At 40.3% G+C, this 26,346-nt stretch overlaps 1 protein-coding gene and 2 non-coding genes across 3 annotated transcripts in view; 2 read left to right on the top strand and 1 right to left on the bottom strand.

The window, feature by feature from the left end:
* The window catches only part of ACAA2 (acetyl-CoA acyltransferase 2), a 28,990-nt gene extending 9,127 nt beyond the window's left edge, over window positions 1-19,863 (bottom strand). Inside the window, exons 1-5 of the mRNA XM_007974053.3 lie at window positions 19,440-19,863; window positions 7,790-7,956; window positions 4,470-4,598; window positions 2,758-2,874; window positions 1,274-1,421 (exon numbers count right to left, since the gene is read on the bottom strand). Of these exons, the coding sequence (XP_007972244.2) occupies window positions 1,274-1,421; window positions 2,758-2,874; window positions 4,470-4,598; window positions 7,790-7,956; window positions 19,440-19,455 (577 nt within the window). The 5' untranslated portion in view covers window positions 19,456-19,863. The remainder of the gene's footprint in view (window positions 1-1,273; window positions 1,422-2,757; window positions 2,875-4,469; window positions 4,599-7,789; window positions 7,957-19,439) is intronic.
* A 235-nt stretch (window positions 19,864-20,098) lies between these two features.
* LOC119618685 (small Cajal body-specific RNA 17) lies at window positions 20,099-20,242 on the top strand. The gene has a single exon (XR_005235055.1).
* An 84-nt stretch (window positions 20,243-20,326) lies between these two features.
* Window positions 20,327-20,409, top strand: LOC119618680 (small Cajal body-specific RNA 18). Its single transcript, XR_005235050.1, has one exon.
* The last annotated feature ends 5,937 nt before the right edge of the window (window positions 20,410-26,346 follow it).

Here is a 26,346-nt window from a genome sequence, read left to right as displayed (position 1 = left end):
CAATTTTTTTTTAACCAGGTACTGCTAAGAGTGTTAGCAGCATTTGTCTGTTAGCTATAGACGTAAAGGCACTAAGTGGATTTAATGCCCCTTTTAAACTTCTTTTGGTGAGATAAGCAATTAAAAAGTTACCAAGTTATCTATGCCACAAAGTAATCTAACAAACTTAACAGTGATAGGCAACCCGAAGAAATTATGGGAGCAATCACTAATACAATTATAAGTAAAACATCTTACCTACTTTGACCTCCACTGACTAGAATGTACTGTAGTAATCTACAGCTTCGGAAATAGGGTCAGGAATCATACTAACCTAATTTGGTATCACTTTACAATTGGCAAAATACTTTCTTTATATGCCCTTATGTGGTTTTACAAAAACCTTATTAGATAAATAGGGAAGGCAAATATTGTTATCTCTATTTTACAGAGGTTCAGTGAATAAATGATTTGACTGAGCTTGATAACTTGTGCATGGTAGAAGTAGAAACAGAACTGATAACTCTTGACTTCCAGACCAATCCTCTTCTACTATGAACATATAACTAAAAAAACAGGTAAGTTGGATGGCATCAGCTCTATTCCACTTATCCTTCTGAAATACTAAGATGGACTTTATCCTCATTACTTCAAGCATTTAATACTCCTAAATAAGAGTTTCCACTTGCTTTAACAGTTTAATTTTTAAAATATCACATTTCTTGAACTGCTGTCACATTGCCTGTTTTGGACTGGCACTATAGGAACCTGCTGTGCTACACCAGGGCACTCTAACTAGAGTCTCAGACTAGTTCTAAGTCTCCGAGTCAGGTACAATGATTCTTAGTTAGGATTGTGAGAAGGAAAGCATAAAAGACCCAGTGGGTCTTTTCCAAACACATTACCCCTTCTTATGATTATGATATGGCTTGTGGGAGAGGACATCCTCTATATTCCAGTTTCCACAGTGAGCTATCACCTCTGACAGAGTGTATCATATTCCTCAGCATGTTCTACTGACAACAGGACCAGTTCAGCACAAAATTCAGGGGTCCATCTAGGGTCAAGTAGCAATACCACTTTTTAAGTAGTATTAACTTTTTCAAAACAGAAATTCCCAGTTAATTTTGCAATAATTAATAAAATATCTAATCATCTAAAAACAAATAATGAAAAGATGTAATAATTCTTAAAGGTATGATTTGTAAATATTATATAACCATAATAGAAATGATGAAAATATTTCCTATAGATATTTATTCTATAGATACTGATATTTTCCAATTTCACTCACCAGCTTTCCATCTCTGCTGTGACTGCAGGGCATATTTGTCACATTCTTCTCTGCTTATTTTGTGTTTTACAGCAAGATTCTCTGCAGTCATTGCCATGGGGAGCTGGACATGCTGATCTGTTAATCCCGCCCATAAAGAATCCTCCAGCTATTAAAAGACATTAATAAAGTGACTTGTTAAGGCATTACCTTTTAAAAGTAATATGTTATAAGTTCTTTAAATTTAAATAACACTTCCAATAAACAAAAGTAAAATTAAGACTTTCTGATAACCATTTACTATTTTCATATTCCTATTCAGTTCTGGGATATTTTCTAAAAACATGCAATGTTTTTGAGAACATTCAATGTCACACAATAAAATGCACACATTCTCTGTCCCTCTCTAAATATGCATCTAAGAACAGCCAACAGGACTAGACATGCATAGTGAGATCACAGAAGTTACCCTATAATCAAAAACTAAATCCTCAAGGTCATATTTTGTAGAAAACCTGACAATGAGTCTTCATGCAATGTTTTCTTACAGCCACCTTTGTAAACCAGCCCTGAGTTCTGTAATAAAGAGTATATCTTTCTCATCCTGTGCCTCAGTGACAGCAATAGCTGGTTCTATCAGTTACCGTGAGGCTGAAAAGAACTTGGGACAGGGTCTCAGAGTCACAGAAAGGTTGTTAATTATTACTCAAGTAGTTAGAGTCTCTGCTAAGTGTGTCCCACTTTGCTGCCTCATCAACGTTTGACTCACTGACTTATCTCTATAAAGGATATCTCAAATGTGTTTCATGGCTAAAATCCGCATAGATTCTCTTAAGTCTCATTCCTTTCAACTTTCAAAAAGGTCAGGTGAGAAACTGGGTGAAGAGTGTAAGTCAAACATTACTACTGAAAATGTTAAAAAACATAAAATGTCAGTAGCCCTTTCACATGCAAATGAGAAGAAAACATAATTCTTTATCAGTATTGTACTATCACTCTCAAGTTGTAGCTCTCAAAGATAAAATCAGTTTTTGTTTGATTTGGGACAATATAATCTGTAATCAAAGACGTTTTGTGTGATGAAGAAGAAATCTATTCTGAGATTGTCCCAGAAATAAAACTTCTATAAGTCACATTAAAGATTTAATTACTCAGATTACTAATTGTTTAGTAGGGAGATTAATTCGCTCTTTTGTCTATCTTTTTAATCCACTTTTTCCCTTCCTCCATCTCTCCCATGCCTATAGCCACTTACTTACACAGGATAATTATACTACTAGAGGTCTGCTGAGATAGAATCAAATTTCATATGGGTTAAAAATGTCAAAACTAACAACCAAAATAGAGTTTTGAAATAGTTTACAAACTTCTAATCATTCATATCTTGCCAATACTCATCAACAAAATTGGTATCAAAATTAGTTTTCCCAAAAAAAGGTATGTTGTTCAAAGTACTTATATAATGCTAATAAGAACTAATTCTTTTAAATTTTTATGGTTCCAACCTTGATATCTGATCCAAGCTTGGTTCCAAAACGCACATTTCTGACACAGTAGGGAGCTTGGCTCATGCTTTCGGTTCCTCCACATAAAACAACTTCAGCGTCTTTAACACAAATTTCCTATTTAAAAACAAACAATAAAAACTCCTTTAACCGTACCCAATGTATTAAGAAACACACTGATTTTACAAATTAATGGTAAATCCAACAAATATTGTACCCTAGCTTACAGTGTCTCAAAAGGAAATGCTTTTAAAGTAACTGTAAAGCAAACGCTAACGTATCCATTACCAAGATGTAGGGGGAGAAAACTAAAAGGTTTCAATCATGTTTGCCTGAGTAACAGGCCCTACCTACATTTGGCTAAGAATAGTAATACAATATAAGAATAGTAACACAATATAAACCTTGAAAATCAACAGAGATATTAATATCTGGCATAAATGTACAGCAGATAATAAAGGACAAACCCTTTAAAAAGGCAAAAGAAAAATTTATCCCATTAATGGAGGTATCTGAACGAGACCAGAGATTTACAAGAACTAGTTCAATCTAGGTGGCTCATAACAAGGAAATCATTTTATTCTTCCAACACTTTCCACTGTTTGCCTTTCTCAGAAAAGCAGCAAATAATGAGCCTCTAAGAAAACCTGATGTTTCTTAAAATTATTACTAGGAAAACTGAGGTCACTATTTAAGATATATCATTATAGAAACAAATTAATGTGAAAATTGTTTATTAAAATAGGCCTCTGTCTCTTATTTTGTTTGTAATAAAATGAAGACTTTTACAAATGAAATTGAATTTCACTTTACTCTCTTCCCTGTGTTCAAAGAAACAAATGTATTTAACCAACCATCCTTTAAAAAGGTCAAACTAGTTTGTACTTCTAACAGCATCATTCACTTCCTTTGAAATAAAACACATTTCCTTATCCTCTCCTAAATTCTTGAGAGTTCCTGCTTGCCTCTCAGTCTTTATTCAGTGCCTGACAGTTAATGCTCACAGACCTGGGTTCAAATTCTACGACTCAGTAACCTTAATGGCTTTAATAATCAGTTTCCTTGCCTGTAAAATGAGAATAATAATAGTTCTTGCTTCATAGGATGGTTGTAAGATTAAATGAGATATTGAATGTAAATCTAGCAGGGTGCCTAGCATGTAGGAAGCACTCGAAAAGAATGATGAACATATTAACTTTTAAAAATATTGTAGTAAAGTATATATGTATATAATACTTACCATTTTAACCATTTTTAAGTGTACAGTTCAGTGGCATTAAGTGTATTCATAGTGTGATGCAACCATTACCACCACCCATCTCCAGAACACTCTTCATCTTGCAAAACAAATTCCATATCCATTAAACACTAACTTTCCCTCACCAGCCCCTGGGAACACCATTCTACTTTCTGTCTCTATGAATTTGACTACTCTAGGTATCTCAAAGAAGTAGAAACATACAGTATTTGTCCTTTTGTGACAAGTTTATTCCACTTTCAGGTTCATTATTAGCTTTTTTTTTTTCTTTTTTTTTAGAGATACAGTCTCACTCTGTTGCCCATGGCTGGAGTGCAGTGGTATGATCACGGTTGACTTGACCTCCAGGGCTCAAGCAATCCTCCCTAAAGCTAAAATATTATGTTGCAGTGGGACATTTCTTCTAGTAACTATTAACATATTTTCAGAGAATTTAAAAAAAAGTTGTCCATACCTGACATCCATTTACAATGGACTGGAAACCAGAACCACAGAGCCTATTAATCGTGAGAGCTGGGGTCTCCTTTGGGACTCCCACACGCAAACCCACATGCCTTGCCAAATATATAGCATTTGAAGAACTCTAGAAGAGAGAAGGAAAATAAAAATAATATCCTCTATAAATCTAATAATTAAGAACAAGCACCAAATACATGGAAATGTTGGGAATCTATCAAAAATGATAAACTATATGGCTCTAAGGTAGGACAAAATACATCTAAGTACAGCATATTATATCTAATACGTGTTTACAATTTGACTAAAAACTATAGTCAATAGGGTTTTTTTCTATTTTTTTATTGGGGTAAAATACACATAACAAAATTTACCATTTTAACCATTTTTAAGTGTATAGTTCAATGGTATTATTTAAATACATTCATAATGTGTAACATAGTCAATTGGTTTTCAAATATGTTAAAGATAATTGCTACTTAAAGAAATCCCACTAAGTCCTTAATATAAGACAGAAATTTATAACAATTAGAGTTATTTAAAAATGGAATAGGCTATCCTAAAGTAGTATGCTCCTTAACAGAGGAAGTATCTGAGGCTGTGGTTCTCAACCTTGGTTGCAGGCTGGAATAACCTAGGAAGCTTTATTACATACTCATGCTCAAGTTCCTAAGCAAATCAATTAAACCAGAAAGGCTGGAGGTGGGGCCTGGGCATCAGTAGTCACTTTTAAAAAGCATCCCAAGTAATTCTAATGTAAAACAGGCTAAGGACTGCATACTTAGGGAGAAGACAGATGAATGATTGGTCAGGAGAGTAAGAGGTAGGAGTAGACCACCGCTCTCCAAACTTTAAAATGCATACAGGGGCATCTTGTTATAATAAAATGTAGGTTCTGAATCAGCAGATCTATGTCTGCCTGAGATTCTGCATCTCTAACCATTTCCCTGGTGAAGCTGATGTTGCTAGTCCAAGAACCACACTTTGAATAAAAAGAATGCCTTAAAAAAAAAAAAAAAAAAAAAAAAAAACAGTAACAACCAAAAACATTAACAGCCTGTTTTGGAGGCTGTTAGCAACAGCAAAAACAAATCTGACAAAATGTAAAAAATTGGTCTATCAAGGTACAGGGTTTTAGGATGTTCATTGTACTATTCTTTTAACTTTTGTGTAGGTTTCAAGTTTTTCAAAACTCAACAAATTCAGTACATTTATAAGTTAAGAGTTTTGAATGCAGATGAAACTGGGAGGAACTCAGTATAACATCAATTAATCTACTAACTGTTTCATTTGTTGACTGAGATGAAATTATCTTATTTTACAAATTAATGTCATTAAAAAGCTTCTTGGTCAATGGATATTCTTTTGCCAAGGTTTGTCAAATATTGCATATCAACAGAATAAAAAAGATTTACACGATCATCTCAGTCAACAGAAAAAGCATTTGACAAAATCCAACACCCTTTTATGACAAAAACACTGAACAAACTAGGAACAGATGGCAACTTTCTCAATCTGAAAAAAGGAATCTATAAAAAATCCACAGCTATCATCATACGTAAAGGTGAAAGGCCAGATGCTTTCCCCCTATAATCAGGAATAAGACAAAGATATCCATTTCTTATAACTTCTATTCAACATTGGAGATTCTAGCCAAGGTAATTAGGGAAGAAAAAGAAAAAGAATCCACATTGGATTTCATTGTTTCTTAAAAAATAAGTAAAACTCATTTATTCCAAATGATATTTAATAATATTAAACTCAATTAGAAAAGCAGCTTTGTGGTATTTGTCAAATGTCATTCGAAGCATATTCTGTTCTCTCTTAACCATATAGGCCTAACCCCAAATATTTACCTGTTACGCACTTAACATCCTTACAAGAAAACTCTATCTTGGCCTGACAGAAAACTTAAGGCAAGAAAAATTGTCTTTAGGAACAGAGGCACAAACACAATTAAACTAATACTATTTATAGTGACTTAGTGTTATAAAGTTTGAGAGAATACATGCTGGGAAAAAAAAATATTTTAGAAGGAAAACTTTAAAATTCTAGAAAACACAAAAACCAAAAGTATCCAATTTCTATTTAATCTGTTCTAATGCCTTCTTAGGTCAGAGGTAAAAGCTACAAAATAAAATAAAAATAACAAAAGACAATATCGAGAATTCTTTACAAAAATATTTTAGGTTCAACAGACATAACTGCCAAAGAAAAAAAGTCACTGCTTTTTCTGGATGTGAAGATACACAATGGCAAGATGAACAGAATCAAGTTCAAACGCAAGACCTAGTGATTACTGTGTCCATTGTCATTCTCTCTCCTTTAGCAATGATCACATCATTGACATCTTTAAATATATATATCATATATACATATGTGTACATATGAAAGATATAGAAACTGATCAAATATATATATATACATATACATATATATATATATAATCTTTTTCATTAGATTATTACCTCCTTTTAGTCCACCTTGGGTACCATAGCACCTATAATAGCCTCTAACTAGGTATCCAATAAATGTTTGTATACTTTAAAGGAATTCTGAATTTTCAATTACCTGCATATGAGTGATTGATTTTGTACATCACACATAGCAAGACAGAGGGTAAGGAAGCATCTTATTTCTTACAACAAACACTGATCAAGCTCCTACAATGTGTAAGAAAATTAGGGGAGGTGTGCTGTATTGCTTGGGTTTACTAAGGTGGCATATAGAGAAAATCAATTAACTTCAAGTAAGCCAAGGAAGTCAATCTGCTATTTAGGAAGCACTGAAATGCATCCCAAGTCAGATAGACATACAGTTTCTAGAACATATGATGCGTTGAATTATGCATGACATTGATTCTGGAGTCACAGCAATTACTAAAATTACAAATGTATGAAGTCTGTAACTATTGGCTGGGAGTGGTGGCTTACGCCTGTCATCCATCCCAGCACTTTGGGAGGCCGAGGCAGGCGCATCATGATGTCAAAAGATTGAGACCACCCTGGCCAACATGGTAAAACTCTGTCTCTACTAAAAATACAAAAATTAGCTGGGCTTGGTGGTGCACACCTGTAATCCCAGCAACTCGGGAGGCTGAGGCAGGAGAATCGCTTGAACCTGGGAGGCAGAAGTTGCAGTGAGCCAAGATTGCACCACCGTGCTCCAGCCTGGCAGCAGAGCGAGACTCCATCCCCCCCCCAAAAAAAAAGGTCTATAACTATTACCTTGTTTACCATTATGATACGTTAAAGGAATTATTTTTAGAAACTGATCAAACAAGCAATAGGAGTGAACACCTTCCTTTACCCTACTAACCTGCACGACATTGCCTATAATCACACTGTCAACAGTTTCAGGTGAAACTTTGCCAGCAGACAAGGCAGCCTTGGCGGCAAATTCAGACAAGTCAGTAGCAGTGAAGTCTTTCAGAAGACCTCCATAAGCTCCAAAGGGCGTTCGCTTAGCAGCAACGACAAACACACCTATTGCAACAAGAAGAGATTTGTAAGCCATCACAGACTAGTAAATACCTCTAAATGCTTCAAATAATCTCACCATGAAACCTTACACAATTTAAAATTAGATGACGGAAATTTCTGTTAGGCAATAATACCTAGAATAAGTCACACCCACGGAAGCAGAGTCTTAAGGATCACCAGTTTGACAGTTTGATCTTTACCTACGTGCAGGTACCAAGAACTGCACTGCATGCTGTTAAGGAAGGAGACCACCACTTCTCCTGTGCACCACCCCCAACCCCTTGCCTAGTTTATAAGACAGTAGGAAAAGAAAAAAGCAAAAAGTTAAAAAGAAACAGAAGTAAGATAAATAGTCAGATGGCCTAGTGCTACCACCCGGCCCTGGTAGTTAAAATAATGATGATAATAATAATATCAATCCCTGACCTAAACTACTTGTGTTATCTCTAAATTCCAGACATTGTATGAAAACGCATTGCAAAACTTTCTGTTGTGTTAGCTTATGCATGTAGCCCCCAGTCACATTCTCCACGCTTGCTCAATCTATCACCGTCCTTTCACGTGGACCCCTTAGAGTTGTAAGGCCTTAAAAGGGCCAAGAATTTCTTTTTGAGGGAGCTCTGCTCTTAAGATGCAAGTCTGCGGACGCTCCCGGCCAAATAAAGCCTCTTCCTTCTTTAAGCCGGTGTCTGAGGAGTTTTGACTGCTGCTCGTCCTGCTACACTGTGATGTAAAGCCATCTGGTTAGACAACTTTCTTGTTCTCTGATGCTTCACAATGCTAGAAACATTTGTTGAGAACTAAAATCCTTCTATGTGCTGGAGTATATTGTCTAGTATTACAATAAAAGAATCTCCAAACCAGAAGGTGCCTTAGGGTTGTCTGAGGTCAACCACTCACTCAGTTAAGAACCCCCTCTAAAAATTCCTGACAAAAGCTTCTCTAAAGCTCTGCCAGAAAACTTTCAGTAGGAGGACATACTCTACTGCATGAAGCAGTGTGCTGATCAATGGACAACATAAACTAATGATATTGCTTATTTTTTTGACAGAGTTTTGCTCTTGTCGCCCAGGCTGGAGCACAGTGGTGCGATTTCGGCTCACTGCAACCTCCGCTTCCTGGGCTCAAGTGATTCTCCTGCCTCAGCCTCCCAAGTAGCTGGGACTACAGACACCCGCCACCACGCCCAGCTAATTTTTGTATTTTTAGCAGAGACGGGGTTTCACCATGTTGGCCAGACTGGTCTTGAACTCCTGACCTCAGGGGATCCATCTGCCTCGGCCTCCCAAAGTGCTAGAATTACAGGTGTGAGCCACCTGCTCCCGGCCCCAACGAATGATATTTCTTTATATTGAACTAACTCAGCTTACAAAGTCTTCCATCCACCAATTCTAGTTCTATCCAAAAGCACCAACACAGATAGAGATGTAGTTTATAGAATATATGCTGCTTTGAATTTGAATTATATATGCCACCAGTTCTAGAGTCACAGGATGACTCAAGTTACAGACTGCAAATAATAAGGTGAACTATTGTAATACCTAACCTTGTTTTTTACAAACTTTGTTTTTAGACTCTCCCTTTCTCCCTTAATCACCTAGCCTTGTTTCCACATGAATAAGCTCTTCCTTAGCTGAGACAGCCAGATGAGGACGAACTCCATTTGGTTCCATTATTTGCAAGGTTTCAAAGACTCCTTCATACCAAAGAGTCCAATTAACGGATAAGGTACTGAAGCAAGCAATGTACAAGTTCCCAGGGTTTTGCTCAAGAGATAACACCATAAAGCCTTGAGTTTGTGTCCGGACAGCACACATATATAACATCTTATGAAAGATTTAGAGCCCCTGCACCTGGAACTGTTTGTTTCTCTGTAACCATTTGTCTTTTTAACTTTTTTACATGTTTTCACTTCTGTAGAATTGTTGCAACTGAGCTCCCCCTCCCCTTCCTAACTTGAAGAAAATCAAACCCCTTCCTCGGGCCGGAGAGAATTTCGAGTGTTAGCTGTCTCTCGGTCGCCGGCTAATAAAGGACTCTTAAATTTGTCTCAAAATGTGGCGTTTCTCTAACTCGCTCAGGTACAACACTATTATCTTTTACTCTTAGAAAAAAATGGGCAAAACAGGTTACCTTCTACATGTGTATCCCCCACCTCCAGTATCTGAAGTCAGCTAACCTGTAAGTCCCCAAACCCAGTGACTCTCATCTCAGGTAAATTAAAGGCATTCTTTCAATAGTTCTTTATTTGACATTAATTCTGACTGCTTTCCTCTAAAGACACTGTAGTTTGCCAACATCCTATTAAAATGTGTCCCTTAGAATATAACAAAACAGCATGCATTTTATCTAAACACAAAGAATACAGAGGAATTATCTATACATCTATTAATACACACTAAGACTATACATTTGCAGCATCACTATTAGTTAAATCGGTGTCCTTGTACGAATAAATGAAAATCACCCCTTCCCAATCACCTACTACCATCTGCCAAAAAAACTTGTGACTATGCAAATATATGAGTATGATGTGAGTGGTACTCATCATCATTAGAGCTGTACGGTGCAAAACCGGCATATCAGTAAGCAGCATCAGTTATAGCCATTTCATCATTCATTAGGCGTCTACTAAATACCAGACATTTTATCACTTTCCACACTAAAGCTAATCTTCCCAACAACTCTGCAAGGTAAATATTATAGCTAACATAGAGGGGACACCTACTATGCAATAGACTTCATGCTAGCACTTTGCATATACTAACTTTATTCTCTCCAAAACAATCTAAGTGCACATTTCCACATCTTGTCAAGAAATTATGGGACTTTTGGCAATGGGTTTGTGATAAGATACTGGCCTACAAATTAGACTATTCAAGCATTATACCACTATTGGTATCTAAGTATAATCTTCCAATTTATGTCTATGAGCTCTTTCATCAAACAAACCAAACCTAGCCTAAAATATTTCTATTTCAACCTCTCTTTTCATTCCTACTTTGAGAAATTTGCAGTTTAAAGGAATATCGGGAGCAATATATATAACTATAATTTAGAACAGATCCACTCAGTTTTTTACAGATACAAATTCAGATAGTTACAAAAGGCCATAAATACTAGTTGAGTGCATTACAAATGTTTTGTTCCGGTAAATGGGTTATTCTATACTATGATGCCTTCCTGAATCTTTTCAAGTTTCTTCTCATCCTCCTTCCTTAACAGTCTCTGCCTATTTTTATATCAGTGTTTTCTTTTTTTTTTTTTTTGAGACAAAGTCTTGCTCTGTGCCCAGGCTAGAGTGCAGTGGTGTGATCACAGCTCACTGCAGCCTCGACCTCTGCAGCCTTGACCTCCCCAAGTCAAGTGATCCCCCTGCCTCAGCCTCCCAAGTAGGTAGGACTACAGGTGTGTGCCACCACACCTGGCTAATTTTTACTTATTATTATTATTTTTTTTTGTAGAGATGGGCTCTTGCTATGTTTCCCAGGCTGGTCTCGGACTCCTGGGCTCAAGCAATCCTCCCACCTTGGCCTCCCAAACTGCTAGGATTATAGGCATGAGCTACTGCACCTGGTCTATCAGTGGTTGCTTTATTTCACTCTTCTTTCCTCTTTCCATGCCTTCTTCCTAATTTCATTAGTTCTGCTTCTGGTCATGGCCTGCTATGCTCCTATCTGACCAGCCCTCCAACAGAAAACAATGAAAAACTCCAGACAATATATAAGAACAACTACTATCTGAAGGCCTTGGAAATGAACAAAACTAGACAGGTAAGGAGAAGAGTTGATACTTAGAGGAAGAGAACAGAACAGGTTAAGTGCCCAATTTATTTATAGCAACTAACTTGAAGATTAACAGTCCATGATGCATGGAATGGCTAGAACTCTGAAACACACAGTCTTACTGGCTTGAAGAATCAGAGAATAAAGTTCATGGTAAGCACGGCCACTAGAAAGTGAAGGAGAATCTGGGAAAGAGGAGCACCATAGAGGGAGGTTCCAAATTTCACATATAAACTCTGCCAAAATATTTGGCTGATTCTTTAGCCATTTATGTGTAGGTCAGACCATAAGCACCTAAGCCAAGCCTTAAAAAACTGAACTTAGATTTAAATTGTTGCCCACTACAAGGGGAGACACAGTTTATCATGGGGGTGCATGGGGGTGATTCTGCATACAAAAAATAAATAGCCAACCAATCAATAAGTCAATTCTGTCTGCAGGATTACAACAGAACCCAGTCTCCACAATGTTTCATCTGCAATATTCATAATACAATTCAAAATTAATCCACATATGAGGAAACAAAAAATATGACTCATTTTCAAGAAAAAAGACAATCAACAGAGACCAACCCCAAGAAGACCCAGATGCTGAAATTAGCAGACAAGGATTTTAAAATAGCTGCCTATTATAACTATGCCCAAGGATGTAGAGGAAAATATGCTCCTAATAAAACACATGACATCTCAGCAAAGAAATACATACTATAAAAATCCAAAATGGAAATTCCAAAACTGAAAAATAACTGAAATAAAAAATTCCCTGGATGGGCTTAACAGCAGAATAGAAATGAAAGGAGAAAAATTCAGCGACTTCGAAGATAAATAGAAATTATCCAATCTGAAGAACAGATTAAAAAAAAGATTAAAAAACAAAGCCAGAACCTCAAGGTCTGACAAAGGAGGAGGGGCAATTCACTGGAAAAAGGATAGTCTTTCCAACAAATAGTGCTGCAACAAAAAAACATCCATATACCAAACAAAATGAATCCAGGCAAAAATGTGTCGTGGCTCAAGCCTATAATCTCAGCTACTCAAGAGGCTGAGGTGGGAGGACTGTGTCAGGATAGGAGTTTGAGATCAGCCTGGGCAATACAGCAAGATCCCCATCTCTAAAAAATGTAAAAAATTAGTTGGGTATAGTGGCATGTGCCTGTAGTCCCAGCTATTCAGGAGGCTGAGTTCAAGGCTACCGTGGGCTACAATCAAGTCACTGCACTCCAGCCTGGGTGACAGAGTGAGACCTCTTACCTAACAAAAACAGAAATGAAAACAAAGAGATCATAGACTTAAATATAAAATGCAAAACTCTTAGAACATACGAGAAAAATCTACATGGCTTTTGGTTTGGTGATAACTTTTTAGATCTAACACCAAAAGCAGGATCCATGAAGGGAAAACTTAAGTTGGACTTCTTAAAATTGAAAACTTCTGGCTGTGTACAGTGGCTCATGCCTATGATCCCAGCACTTTGGAAGGCCGAGGTGGGAGGATTGCTTGAGCCCAGGAGTTTGAGACCAGCCTGGGAAACATGATGAGACCCTGTTTCTACAAAGAATTAAGAAATCAGCCGAGCGTGGTGGTGTGTGCTTGTGGTCCCAGCCACTTGGAAGGCTGAAGCGAGGGGACTGCTAGAGTCCAGGAGGTCAAGGCTACAGTGGCCGTGTTCACACCACTGTACTCCAGCCTGGGCCACAGAGTGGGACCCTCTAAAAACAAATGAATAAATAACTTCTGCTCTGCAAAAGATGCTGTTAAAAGAATGAAAAGACAAGCCACAGACTGGGAGAAAGTATTTATAAAAACACCTAACTGATAAGGGACTGGTATCCAAAACATACAAAGTGTTCTTAAAGCTCAGCAATTGGCTGGGTGCGGTGGCTCAAGCCTGTAATCCCAGCACTTTGGGAGGCCGAGACGGGCGGATCACGAGGTCAGGAGATCGAGACCATCCTGGCTAACACGGTGAAACCCCGTCTCTACTAAAAAATACAAAAAACTAGCCGGGCGAGGTGGTGGACGCCTGTAGTCCCAGCTACTTGGGAGGCTGAGGCAGGAGAATGGTGTGAACCCGGGAGGCGGAGCTTGCAGTGAGCTGAGATCTGGCCACTGCACTCCAGTCTGGGCGACAGAGTGAGACTCCGTCTCAAAAAAAAAAAAAAAAAAAAAAAAAGCTCAGCAATTAAAAAAAAAAAAAAAAAAAAAAAAAAACACCACACAACCCAATTTAAAAATGAGCAAAAGATCTGAACAGATACCTTACCAGAGAAGATATACAGATGGCAAATAAGCGTATGCAAAGATGCTCAACATCATATGTCATTAGGGAATTGCAAATTAAAACAACATGAGATACTACTACATAACTATTAGTCTTTTGGATTTCAGAAAGGCTAAAATCCCAAACACTGACAATACCAACTGCTGGTGAGGATGTGGAACAACAGAAATTCATTCATTGCTGGTGAGAATGCAAATGGTATGGCCAGCTTGGAAGACACTTTGGCAGTTTCTTATAAAACTAAACATACCTAACCATATGTATCATGTTTCTTGTATTTACCTAAATGATTTGAAAACTTATATTCAAACAAAAATGTGCACACAAATCTTTATTCATAATTGTCAAAACTTGAAGGCAACCATGATGTCCTATCGGGGGAACCCACCCCCAATATTTCAATGTAGGTTCTTTCTATTTTCCCTGTCAGCCGGTCTGAGAAATAAAGAGAAAGAATACAAAGAGACAAAGAGAGGAATTTTACAGCTGGGCCGCCGGGCCTAACATCACATATTGGTAGGTCCATGATGCCCACCTGAGCTGCAAAACCAGCAGGTTTTTATTAAGGACTTCAAAAGGGGAGGGGGTATATGAACAGGGAGTAGGTCACAAAGATCACATGCTTCAAAGGGCAAAAAGGAGACCAAAGATCACATGCTTCTGAGGCCAATAAAGATCACAAGGCAAAGGGCAAAGCAAAGATCACAAGGCAAAGGGCAAAATCAAAAACTCCTGATAAGGATCTATGTTCAGCTGTGCACATATGGTCTTGATAAACATCTTAACAGAAAACAGGCATCAAGAGCAGAGAACCGGTCTGACCTCAAATTTACCAGGGAGTGTTTTTTTCCCCATCCTAATAAGCCTGAGGGTACTGCAGGAGACCAGGGTGTATTTCAGTCCTTATCTCAACTGCATAAGACAGACACTCCTAGAGCGGCCGTTTATAGACCTCCCACCAGGAATGTAATTATTTTCCTAGGGTCTTAATATTCCTTGCTAGGGAAAAGAATTTAGCCATATCTCTCCTACTTGCACGTCTGTTTACAGGCTCTCTGCAAGAAGAAAAACATGGCTCTTTTTGCCCGACCCCGCAGGCAGTCAGACCTTATGATTGTCTTCCCTTGTCCCTAAAAATCGCTATTATTCTGTTTTTTTTCAAGGTGCACTGATTTCATATGTTCAAACACACGTTTTACAATGAATTTGTACAGTTAACACAATCATCACAGTGGACCTGAGGTGATGTACATCCTCAGCTTATGAAGATAACAGAATTAAGAGATTAAAGTAAGACAGGCATAAGAAATTATAAGAATATTACTAGGGACATGATAAATGTCCATGAAATCTTCACAATTTATGTTCCTCTGCCACAGCTCTAGCCAGTCCCTCCGCTCAGGGTCCCTGACTTCCCGCAATAATGTCCTTCAGCAGGTGAATGGATAAACAAACTGTGGTGCAGCCATACAATGAAATATTATTCAGCAATAAGAAGAAGTGAGCTATCAAGCCATAAAAAGAAGGAATCTTAAATGCATGTTCCTAAGTGAAAGAAGAAAATCTGGAAGGGCCATATACTATATGATTCCAACTATATGATATCTGGAAAAGGCAAAGCTATGGAGACAGTAAAAAGATCAGTGCTTGCCAGGGGTTCAGAGACAGGGATGAATAAGTGAATCACAGATTATGTTTAGGGTGGTGAAATTAATCTGCATGACACTATAATACTGACATCAGTCATTTGCACATTTGTCAAAACCCACAGAACTATATACTACAATGAATGAACTTGAATGCAAAACATGAACTTCAGTGAATAATAATATATCAATATTAGCTCATCGATTGTAACAAATGTACCACACCAATGCAAGATGTTAATAATAGGGGAAATGGACAGGACCAGGGAGCATAGGGTATACTCCATACTTTCTGCTCAATTTTTCTGTAAAACCTAAATCTGCTCAAAAACAAAGTTTGTTAATTTTTTCTTTAAAGTCAGAAAGTAAAAAGACATGGGCAGAACCTCAAGGACTAACAAGTTACAGTCACAGGAGAGGACAGAGAATGGATTTTAAAAAACATTTGCAGAAATAATAAAGAAGAAATGTCCAAATCTGATAAAAAACATAAATTTATAGGTTAAAGCTTAGTAAACCTCAACTCTAATAAACACCAAACATAGCACTCTACACCCCCTTCCCCTGCAGCTTGGCACATCATTGTCAAACTTTTGAAATCCAAAGATAACAAAAATATATAAAACATCCAGAAATAAAAATGACATATTGCACACATGGAAATGACCCCAACTTCTCCTCAGAAACAATAGAGTCTAATTTCATTTGTCTCTCTACAAAGTTCCTTTTATGAGTTTCTCCCCTATGTCTCATATTCTAAGAAAGCATTTGTGAGACGGCAGTGCTAGTAGTGAAATATGCAATATCTACAAAGGAAAGGGTGTGCGTGGGAAAATAAAACAAAAAAAGAACCTCCCCTTTACCTATATTACTTCTTATTTGATGCTCCCAGACTGTAAAGGTTAGCTCAAGTAAGGCCTTAACTGAACTAATGCAATTATTTTGAACAGAGAAAATGTTCTCAATCATATATTTTTGGTTTGGGTTTTTTTTTGTTTGTTTGGAGGCAGGGTTTCACTCTGTCACTCAGGCTGGAGTGCGGTAGTGTGATCTCGGCTCACTGCAGCCTCAACCTCCTGGGCTCAAGCAATCCTTCACCACAGCCTCCCCAGTAGCTGGGACTACAGGCGAGTGCCACCATGCCTGGCTAATTTTTGTATTTTTTGTAGAGACTGGGTTTCTCTATTTTAAAAAATAATTTTTTACTATTATTATTTTAAATATTTTAACAAAAAATCTGGGATGCGCAGATACAAAGACTATAAAGGTTTAAAGGTTTTTTATTTTAATTTCATAAATTGTATGCCATGTCAATTTTCATTTGATGTCAATTTTACGTGGATACTAAAAGGTCTAAAACTTAACAATCTTTAGCACCAAACTGAAATCTCATTTATTGTAAAACACCCTGAAAATTCAGAGGCTAAAAATTTCCCAAGACCGAAAGACAGTGAAGAGACATATTAACCCAGAGTGTAGTGAGTCCAAGTAGCTCCAAGAAAGGGCCTGGGAAGATGTGCTGAGTTGACAGTACAGGAAAAGCACCACTAGGAAAGAAACAGCTCTACCTTTCCATCACATTGTTAGGTAAATATTCACTTAGTACGAGTGACTTCAGGCAGCAACTAGGGCAAATTAAGAAACGCTGCGGTGGCATCCCGTTGTTTCAGGATTAAGGTAATTTAGCAGCTCTGCCCACTCGCCTTGAAAAAATACACAAACATTCCCAACAAAGTCAGGAGCAGTAGGAGAGCTAAGATCTAAGTGAAAACCTCCTACCAAGTACTAGGATGGGAGCTAATAAAAACCTAGAACTGTTCTTCTTGTTGAGTGAAATCTAACAAATTAATGATAATCCTTAACAAATTTTAACTCAAATGTGTCCTTTTCCCTATAATCAGTCACATGCTCTTCTTTCTTCCCACCCACCCTGCAAACACTTTGTATGCTGCTTGAGAGAAGAGTATCTTTAATGATTCTAGCCGGCCTGTAACATCACTATTTCAAGCTCAAGGCTTGGGTTCTAGTCACAGCCACTAACTACCTGTGTTATTATACACAACCACTTTACCTCTCTCCACATGAGCATCCTAATTGGTACGATAAGGAAATGGAAAAAAATACGATTACTAGCTCTAACACTACAGTAAATTGTACCAGAAATTTATAAACTTTCTACTTCCTTAATACAGATGTCAATGTGCATTTTTTTCCTTTCTGAGTTCATAGTATTTGTGAAATTTTCAAATGGGTCTGTATTACAAGAAAGGGTAAGAACCACTGATCAAATATTAAAATGACATCAGTAAAACTATTATTTCCTTTTTAAGAAGATAGCTCATGACAATGCACCTTTTAAATGAAGTGGAAATGCCTCATCTAAAAAAAATTCACCATGCTGCTTTATGAAGTAAACGTAGTAAATTCAGTCAGGAAGGGCACTGGCAAATGAAATCCACGTTGCAGGAAACTGTAAACACTGCATTTGGTTCCAGAATACCGATTTTTCCCTTCATTTGTTCCCATGCCACTTTGGTTCTTCTGACTTTCAGATCCCCCTTACCAATTCTTAGCTGGCATCTCCACTTGGCTGCTTCACAGGCACCAAAAAGTTTTCTGCCTAAAACTGAATTCTCAATCCTTCTTTCCACATCTATTCCTTTCCCAATTTTCCTCACTCTGTAAGTGGCATCATCACGAACACTGTTCATTAAACCAGGCACTTTTCATCATTCTTGACATTTCCTGCTTATATTTACTCCACCACACCCAATCTACGTTCTATCAAAACCACCCCAAATCTATCTCAACTCATCCCTCCCCTTTTCTCCCCAATTACACTGCCCCACACGAGTCAAAGCCATCTTTTGCTGCTCCCTGGACCTCTGCAATAGATCCTTAAATGGTCTCTTCGCCATTACACAGACCGCCCCAAAACCGGACAGAGTGGAAATCAGATCCTGTCATTACCCCGCTTTAAATCCCTCTATTGCCTTCCACTGAATTTGGAACAAAATCCCACCTTCTTACAGAGTTCACAGGGCCCTGGAGCACCAAAATGCTTGGTTCTTAGATCCTGCCAAGCTTTTTCCTGTCTCAGGGCCTCGATACGTGTTCCACCTGAATGCTCTTCCACACGTACATCCTTAAAGTAAGATTCCATTGATTGTGCCCATTTGTTTTGAAAAGGGAGTTTATTACACAGTTGTTTTAAACAAGTTCATAACCCTAGAGCTTAGGTATAGAGTGACTGCTCTAATCTAAAGCAACAGAACGGAAAAGGGAGCAGGGCAGGTCTTCCAGCAGAACACCAGCTACCATTTCTGCGGCCAGGCCACGCCATCGATTCACCCGGGGAGCCCTGCCCACCGAGGCCCAGCAGCAGGCTCCTATGTGCAGCTGCCCCGCAGCAGGCGCCGGCGGCCGATGGCGCCGCCCCATTTTTCCTCATACTTGGACTCGAACTAATGGGGTCACTGTTAGGCGAAGAAAGGAATGACCTCCAAGGTCACACGCAAGCAAACTTTGGTCTCAAGTCAACAGGAAATTGCATCGAAATAGCTGTCGCTAGCGTCTTACAAGTGAGGGTTTTCTCCTTAACCCAAACAAGCCTTTCGGGCTGGGTTTTTATCACTTCCGCTCCAAAACCCCTTGAGGAGGTTGAGTGAACTTCACCCCACGACCCCCGACTCTCCGCGGCGGCCGGAAGCAGAGGCCTGGCCGGGGGAGGGCAGGACCCCGAGAGGCGAGGAGAGGAGGAGGGGGCTGCGCTCACCTCGGAGCAGAGCCATGGCTGCGGCTGGGTCGTCGGCGGCGCGGGTCTCTGGTCTGGGGGACGCAGAGCGGCCACTTGCAGTCACCCAGATTTCAAGAGCGTGGGTGGCGCCCCGGGAGCCACGCCCCTGCCCTTTCACCTACTTCCCGGGGCTGCCTGGCAGGGCCCCAGCGTAAGATGATCCTACCCCACGCGTGGCTGCCCGCCTCACCCTAGCCCGAGGGAGCCCGGGGGTCGGGGCTCGGGTAGACGACTATGCGTCTTGAGGGCGTACTCTTTCCTCACGTCCTCGTTTTTAGATTTTCTCCGTTTCCAAACCGAGAGAATCTGGTTTGACACCTCTCACCCATCATATCCCAGCCCCGACAGGCAATGACTGTTCCCCTTTGTCTCCGCCAGAACCCTAAACACTTGGCAGGAGCCCAGGCCTGAGGGACTTGGCGCGCGGGCGGCCGCCAGCTGGGGGCGGAACCGAAAGTCCTGGGGGCGGGGCGCGGCGGAGGCGCGACGGGATTGGCTGGAGCGGGCGGCTGCGCAGTCCGCTGGGCAGAGGCTCTGGTCGCCGATCTGGACGCGCGACTGCGCTTGGGTGCTGTACCGAGGGCTGGGCGGAGAGGTGGGCGGCAGTTGGGGTGCGGTGAGTGTAGTAGGCTAGGGCGCTTTCGGGTCCCTATTGCAGCCTCCAGATGAGCCCGTAGTATTTTCCTTATATGATCAGGTCCCATTGCGGGCGGCGCAGCTTGCCCGGAGCCTGAGAGGATTATGAAAACGTGGCGAGCGAAGTGGGGCCAGGGGACCTGGAGCGGGGGCGTGAGGAGAGGGGGCAGCAGGTGAGGCTGGACGGGAGGGAGGTCTAGGGAGGCCTCTGCCGCGGTCACTGTGAGCCCTGGCCGATGATGACGAGACCACTGCGCAATCTGAGTTCTGGGAACCAGGTGATGGAGTGTGTTCTGAGAACAGACTGAGGCCGGGCGAGCAGGAGGCGGCCGGGGCAAGGGAGAAGCGGAGAGCCCCTCGGTACCAGGGCTCGGAGGGCCGGGCTGCCTAGCGATGGCTTCTTGAGTGCGTGGGGGTGGTGGGTGGCATGGACGGTTTTTCTGAGTCGTCAGCGAATGCCCCCTCTAGAATCCTGCTTTTCAAACGCTTTGGTGACACTCTTGCAGTGTGGGGGTTTTTTTAAATCCAAATTTGTGTTATGAAGACTTTCGAACTTACAGAAAAGTGGGAAGACTTGTACAGTGGACGCATATCGACCCAATTGTTAACATTTTGCTATATTGCTGACCACCTGTTCTTCCATCAAACCATCTTATCTTTTTAACGCAGACCTTAGTACTCTACACCCATGAACACATCAGCACACATTATTCATTTACAGTTGTTTTTAAGGCAAAATATCCACGCAATCAAATGTACAAATCTTAGACAAGCTTCACAAATGCTTATGTATAGGCCGGGCACCGTGACTCACGCCTGTAATCCTAGCACTTTGGGAGACTGAGGTGGGGGGATCACGAGGTCAGGAGATCGAAACCATCCTGGCTAACACGGTGAAACCCCGTATCTACTAAAAATACAAAAAAAATTAGCCGGGTGTGGTGGTGGGCGCCTGTAGTCCCAGCTGCTGGGGAGGCTGAGGCAGAAGAATGGCGTGAACCTGGGAGGCGGAGCTTGCAGTGAGCCGAGATAGTGCCACTGCACTCCATTCTGGGTGACAGAGCAAGACTCTGTCTCAAAAAAAAAAAAAAATGCTGCTCATGTATAGAGTGTTCATTTTCATACACACTTTTCAATTTGCCCTCTACATATTTAAGAAAGGTTAAGTATCACAATTTCCCACTGCAGATCACCATCAGTAGGTCTTTACAAATGTACTGTGTTTTCTCTAATTGGAAATGTCACTAGTGAGTGGATTCTAAAACCATTCAGTGAAAGGTTTACATATGTTAAAACATGTAAATATATGAGAGAATATTGACATAATCTGCAAGTCTTATGAAGAGGAAAGGGTACCTTTACAATGGAGAAATCTTGCGGGTATTACTTCACCGAATTATGGACTGATGGTGTCCCATCACCAATAAAGGGACAAACTGATGTCATGCACTCCTCTTGCTACAGCGACAACACAATCTCACTTGCGTAGAATTTCTCCTGAAAACATCTGGCCTGAATCTAATTATAAAGAAACAATGAGACAAATCCACATGGAGGTACATTCTGCAAAACAACTGAACTCTTTAAAAACATCAGTGTGGTGAAAAACAAAAAATGGCTAAAATAGGAATAGTATCACATTAAAGGAGACTAGAGATGTGACACATATTGTATGGGATCCTTAATTAAAACGTGGGTTAAAAAAAAACTCTAAAAGACAGTATTGGGACAATTGGAGAAACATATAAATTATAGATGACGTGGTAATATTGACATTAAGTTTCCTGATTGTGATAATTATATTGTAGTTATGTAGGAGATTGTCCTTTGTTCTTAGGAAATACATACTGAAATATATACAGGTGAAGAATCATGAGGCCTGCAACTAACTCTCAAATGACTGGAAAAAATGCATATATGTATATACAGTTATGTGTTGCTTAACCACGAGAATACATCCTGAACGATGTGCTATTAGGCGATTTCGTCATTGTGTGAACATCATGGATTTCACTTACACAAACCTTGATGGTAGAGCCTACTACACACCTAGGCTATATGGTACAGCCTACTGCTCCCAGGCTACAAACCTGTATGCATGTTACTGTACCGAACACTGTAGGCAGTTGTAACACAATAGTATTTGTGCATCTAAACATAGGAAAGATAGTGCATGACTATACACTGGCAGAGAAAGATAAAGCAAATATGGCCAAATATTATGAACTGGGGAATCCAAATGAAGAATATACAGTTGTTTATTATTCTTTTTTTTTTTTTTTTTTTTTTTTTTGGAGACAGAGTCTTGCTCTGTTACCTAAGCTGGAGTGCAGTGGCATGATCTCCACTCACAGCAACCTCCGCCTCCCAGGTTCCAGTGATTTTCCTGCCTCAGCCTCCTGATTATCTGGGATTACAGGCATGTGCCACCCCACCCGGCTAATTTTTATATTTTTAGTAGAGACAGGGTTTCGCCATGTTGGCCAGGCTGGTCTCAAACTCCTGACCTCGGGTGATCCGCCCACCTCGGCCTCCCAAAGGGCTGGCATTAGAGGTGTGAGCCACTGCGCCTGGCCCATTATTCTTTTTCTAAGAGGGGGTCTTGCTTGCTATGTTGCCGGGGCTGGTCTCAAACTCCTAGGCTTAAGGGATCCTCCTGCCCCAGCCTCCTGAGTAGCTTGGGACTACAGGCATGTACCACATTCTTCTATTTTTGCAACTTTTCTGTAGGTTTTAACTCTTTCAAAATACAAATTGGGAGAAAAAAAGGTCCTTCAATTAAGCTACAAAATTGCTTGAAACAAGTTATTTTTGAAAATATTTAGTCCTTTTCAGGTTTACAGCATATTTAAGCAGGTATGTATTCTTGTAATTTTAATATGTATATTAAAATTGTTATAATTTTTGTCCAGATGTGGAGGGTTTCATGAGATGTAAAGTTATTGTTCTACTTTTAGACATTTAATTCTCAGTATTTTTAGAAATGCAATGTTATCATTTCTATACTTATTTTCCTATGCTTAAACACAGTTTCTCCTGCTTTCCTATAACACTAAAAATTGACAGTGGCTTAAGCAGCAGTGGCTTTAGAAGTTTCAGTAATGGAAACTGGGGAAAGCTGACCAAGTCAGTAGGGCCTAAGACAACTTTTAAAAATGAGTATATGAATCTGAATGAGTGAGACAAGTGAATTTGCTGATCTTGAGTAATTTGGAACGTTATGTTATGTGTGTGCTCACTATTAATCTAATTGCTGTGGAAATAACTTCAATTTTTGTTAATTAGAAGGCAAATGTTGAATGTGGTTTTATTCTTACAACGAATACTAACTCTTCAGAAAGTTCAAGTTGCCAAGCAAGAACATCAGATGAATGAAATTGTTTGCAGTGGCAAATCCGTACCGGCCTGCAGCAACTCACTTCTTGCCTCCTCAAAGGAAAGAAGCATAAGGCAGAGTGAGAGACCGAGGCAAGTTTTTGAGCAGGAGTGAGAGTTTATTAAGAAGTATTAGAGCAGGAATAAAAGTAAAGTACACTTGGAAGAGGGCTCAGTGGGCAACTTGAGAGATTCAGCTGTGCCAACTGACCCTTGATTTGGAGACTGATACATTGATACGGTTCTAGGCCTTGCATTACTTCTTCCGATTCTTCCCTTGGGGTGGGCTGTCCGCATGCTCAGTGGCCTGCCAGCACTTGGGAGGGGCGGCATGTGCGGTGTGTTTACTGAAGTTGTGCACATACTCACTGGAGACATTCTTCCCTTACCAGTCTTTTTCCTAGAGGAAGCTCAAATGCCAGTTAAACTCCACCATTTTGCCTCTTAGTGAGCATATTTGAGCCCACTCTCCCAAAATCTTATCCAGCAGCTGCTTATCACCAGATTCTAGTATTTTCCATCTACTGGGAGAATGTCTTTCCCTGACACCAGTTGAGACCAATGATTATTTTAGATAGTTTAACAACTTGCCTTACCATCACCTGATAGTCACTTGACATTCCTGGGTGGGGTGGGGGAGATTTTCTCCTGCCCTGTTCAAGTCTGCCCAGCTACCTATTCTAAGGGAATGTAGATAGGAAGTAATACAGACACCAATTTGCCAAACTCCCTCATGTTGTTTACCCTAAGTCTTTATGTGTTCCCAGTACCTCTAAGGCACTGTCTCAAAATTTAGACATTTGTTTTTCTTTCTCCACTTGTCTGAAGGTTATTTGCAGTGTCTGTATCTTTGGCTTAGACTTTCATGTGTAACATAACCTTAGGCAAATCTTCCTTGGATCTAAGTTTATTCTGTAAATACTAATGTTGGTAGAAGGAGACAATGCCATTGTTGCCTTTCAGCCAGAAACCTCCAGAAACACACCTATAGTTGAACAAGTTGGGTTTAATGTTCTTTGGAAGAAGGGCGATTGCACATCATGGGTGTGCCTTTGGGAACTGCAGCACATCTCAGTAAAAGGGTGGTAGGATTTGGGGTTTGGTTAGGTGATTTGGGGAGGATCCAAGGAAGTACAGGTTCACTCTGTATTGGGTACTGTCAGGAAGTAGGGACAAGTCTTTGGGTATCAGTACTATTCAGGGTTCTCCAGAGGGACAGAACTAATAGGATATATATATATATATATATATATACACACACACATACACACACATACACAGAGAGAGAGAGAGAGAGAGAGAGAGAGAGAGAGGAGTTTAAGGCCAGGCACGGTGGCTCACACCTGTAATCCCAGCACTTTGGGAGGCTGAGGCGGGCGGATCACGAGGTCAAGAGATTGAGACCAGCCTGGCCAACATGGTGAAAACCCGTCTCTACTAAAAATACAAAAATTAGCTGGGCGTAGTGGCGCACATCTGTAGTCCCAGCTACTTGGGAGGCTGAGGCAGGAGTATCACTTGAACCCAGGAGGTGGAGGTTGCAGTGAGCCAAGATCGTGCCACTGCACTCCAGCCTAGTGACAGAGCAAGACTCCGTGACCCCATCTCCAAAAAAAAAAAAAAAAAAAAAAAAGAGGCAGAAGGAAGGAAGGAAGGGAGGGAGGGAGGGAAGGAGGGAGGGAGTTAGTTTATTAAGGAGAATTGACTCACAGGATCACAAGGTGAAGTCCCACAATAGGCCGTCTGCAGGCTCACCCAGAGTGGCTCAGTCCAGGTCCAAAAACCTCAAAAGTAGGGAAGCCAACAGTGCAGTCTTCGGTCTGTGGCCAAAGGGCGCCTGAGAGCACTTGGCAAGCCATTGGTGTAAGTCCAAGGGTCCAAAGGCTGAAGAACCTGGAGTCTGATGTCCAAGGGCAGGAGGAATGGAAGGAGGCATCCAGCACGGGAGAAAGATGAAAGCCGGAAGACTCAGCAAGCCAGCTTATCCCATCTTCTTCCGCCTACTTTGTTCTAGCTGCACTGGCAGCCAATTGCATGGTGCCCACCCACACTGAGGGTGGGTCTTCCTCTCCCAGACCACCGACTCAAATGTTAATTTCCTCTGGCAACAACCTCACAGACCCACTCAGGAACAATACTTTACCAGCTATCTAGGCATCCTTCAATCAAGTTGACACCTAATATTAACTGTCACAGTATCATCTTATCCTGAAGGAGGGCCAATTAGAGCCAGGCTCAAGCTGCACCTGGGAAAGTGGCTACATTCCCTCATATTACCTGGGACAGGGCATATTTGGTGTTATATGGTTTACACAGTGATCTTGTTTTTGTGCCTCGGCAAAATTACAGTCTTGTTTCATATCACTTTAGTGTAGTCACAGAGGGACTCCGTCTGATATTGGTGTTTTGTAAGGATGTTCATAGCAAAAAAAGAACACGGCCCAGCAGAGAGGACCAGGCCAGCTTCCAGCATGACCCAGGCCTAGCTCTGAATTTCAGATCAGTTCCTGGAAGTCAGGCTGCTTTTCTCTTTCTGAACTAAGTGTATCTTGTATGAAATTTGCTTCTTTTCAAATGTGGTTTTCCTGTTGAGGCTTTGAAGCTAGGCCTAAACCTCTTTTGAGTATGAACTGAAGGCTTTCCTCACGCAAGGGTATTCTTTGGTCAGCCACTCAAAAAAGTGAATCCATCTTTAGGTTGGAAGGTGGATTCAAAGGTCAACTTTTCACTGCATAGTATACAGCAGGTCCCTACATAACATTGTTTCATTCACTGTCATTTTGACATAATGTCGGTGAGAAAAAAAGAATTGCTTCCTGGCCAGGGCCACTGGGTGTGGGAAGTCTGCAGGTTCTCCCTGTTACAGTGGGTAGCT

The sequence above is a fragment of the Chlorocebus sabaeus genome, chromosome 18 (genome assembly GCF_047675955.1).
Source record: "Chlorocebus sabaeus isolate Y175 chromosome 18, mChlSab1.0.hap1, whole genome shotgun sequence".
In the NCBI taxonomy this organism is placed as follows: domain Eukaryota; kingdom Metazoa; phylum Chordata; class Mammalia; order Primates; family Cercopithecidae; genus Chlorocebus; species Chlorocebus sabaeus.
This window is presented reverse-complemented; position numbering and strand designations above follow the sequence as displayed.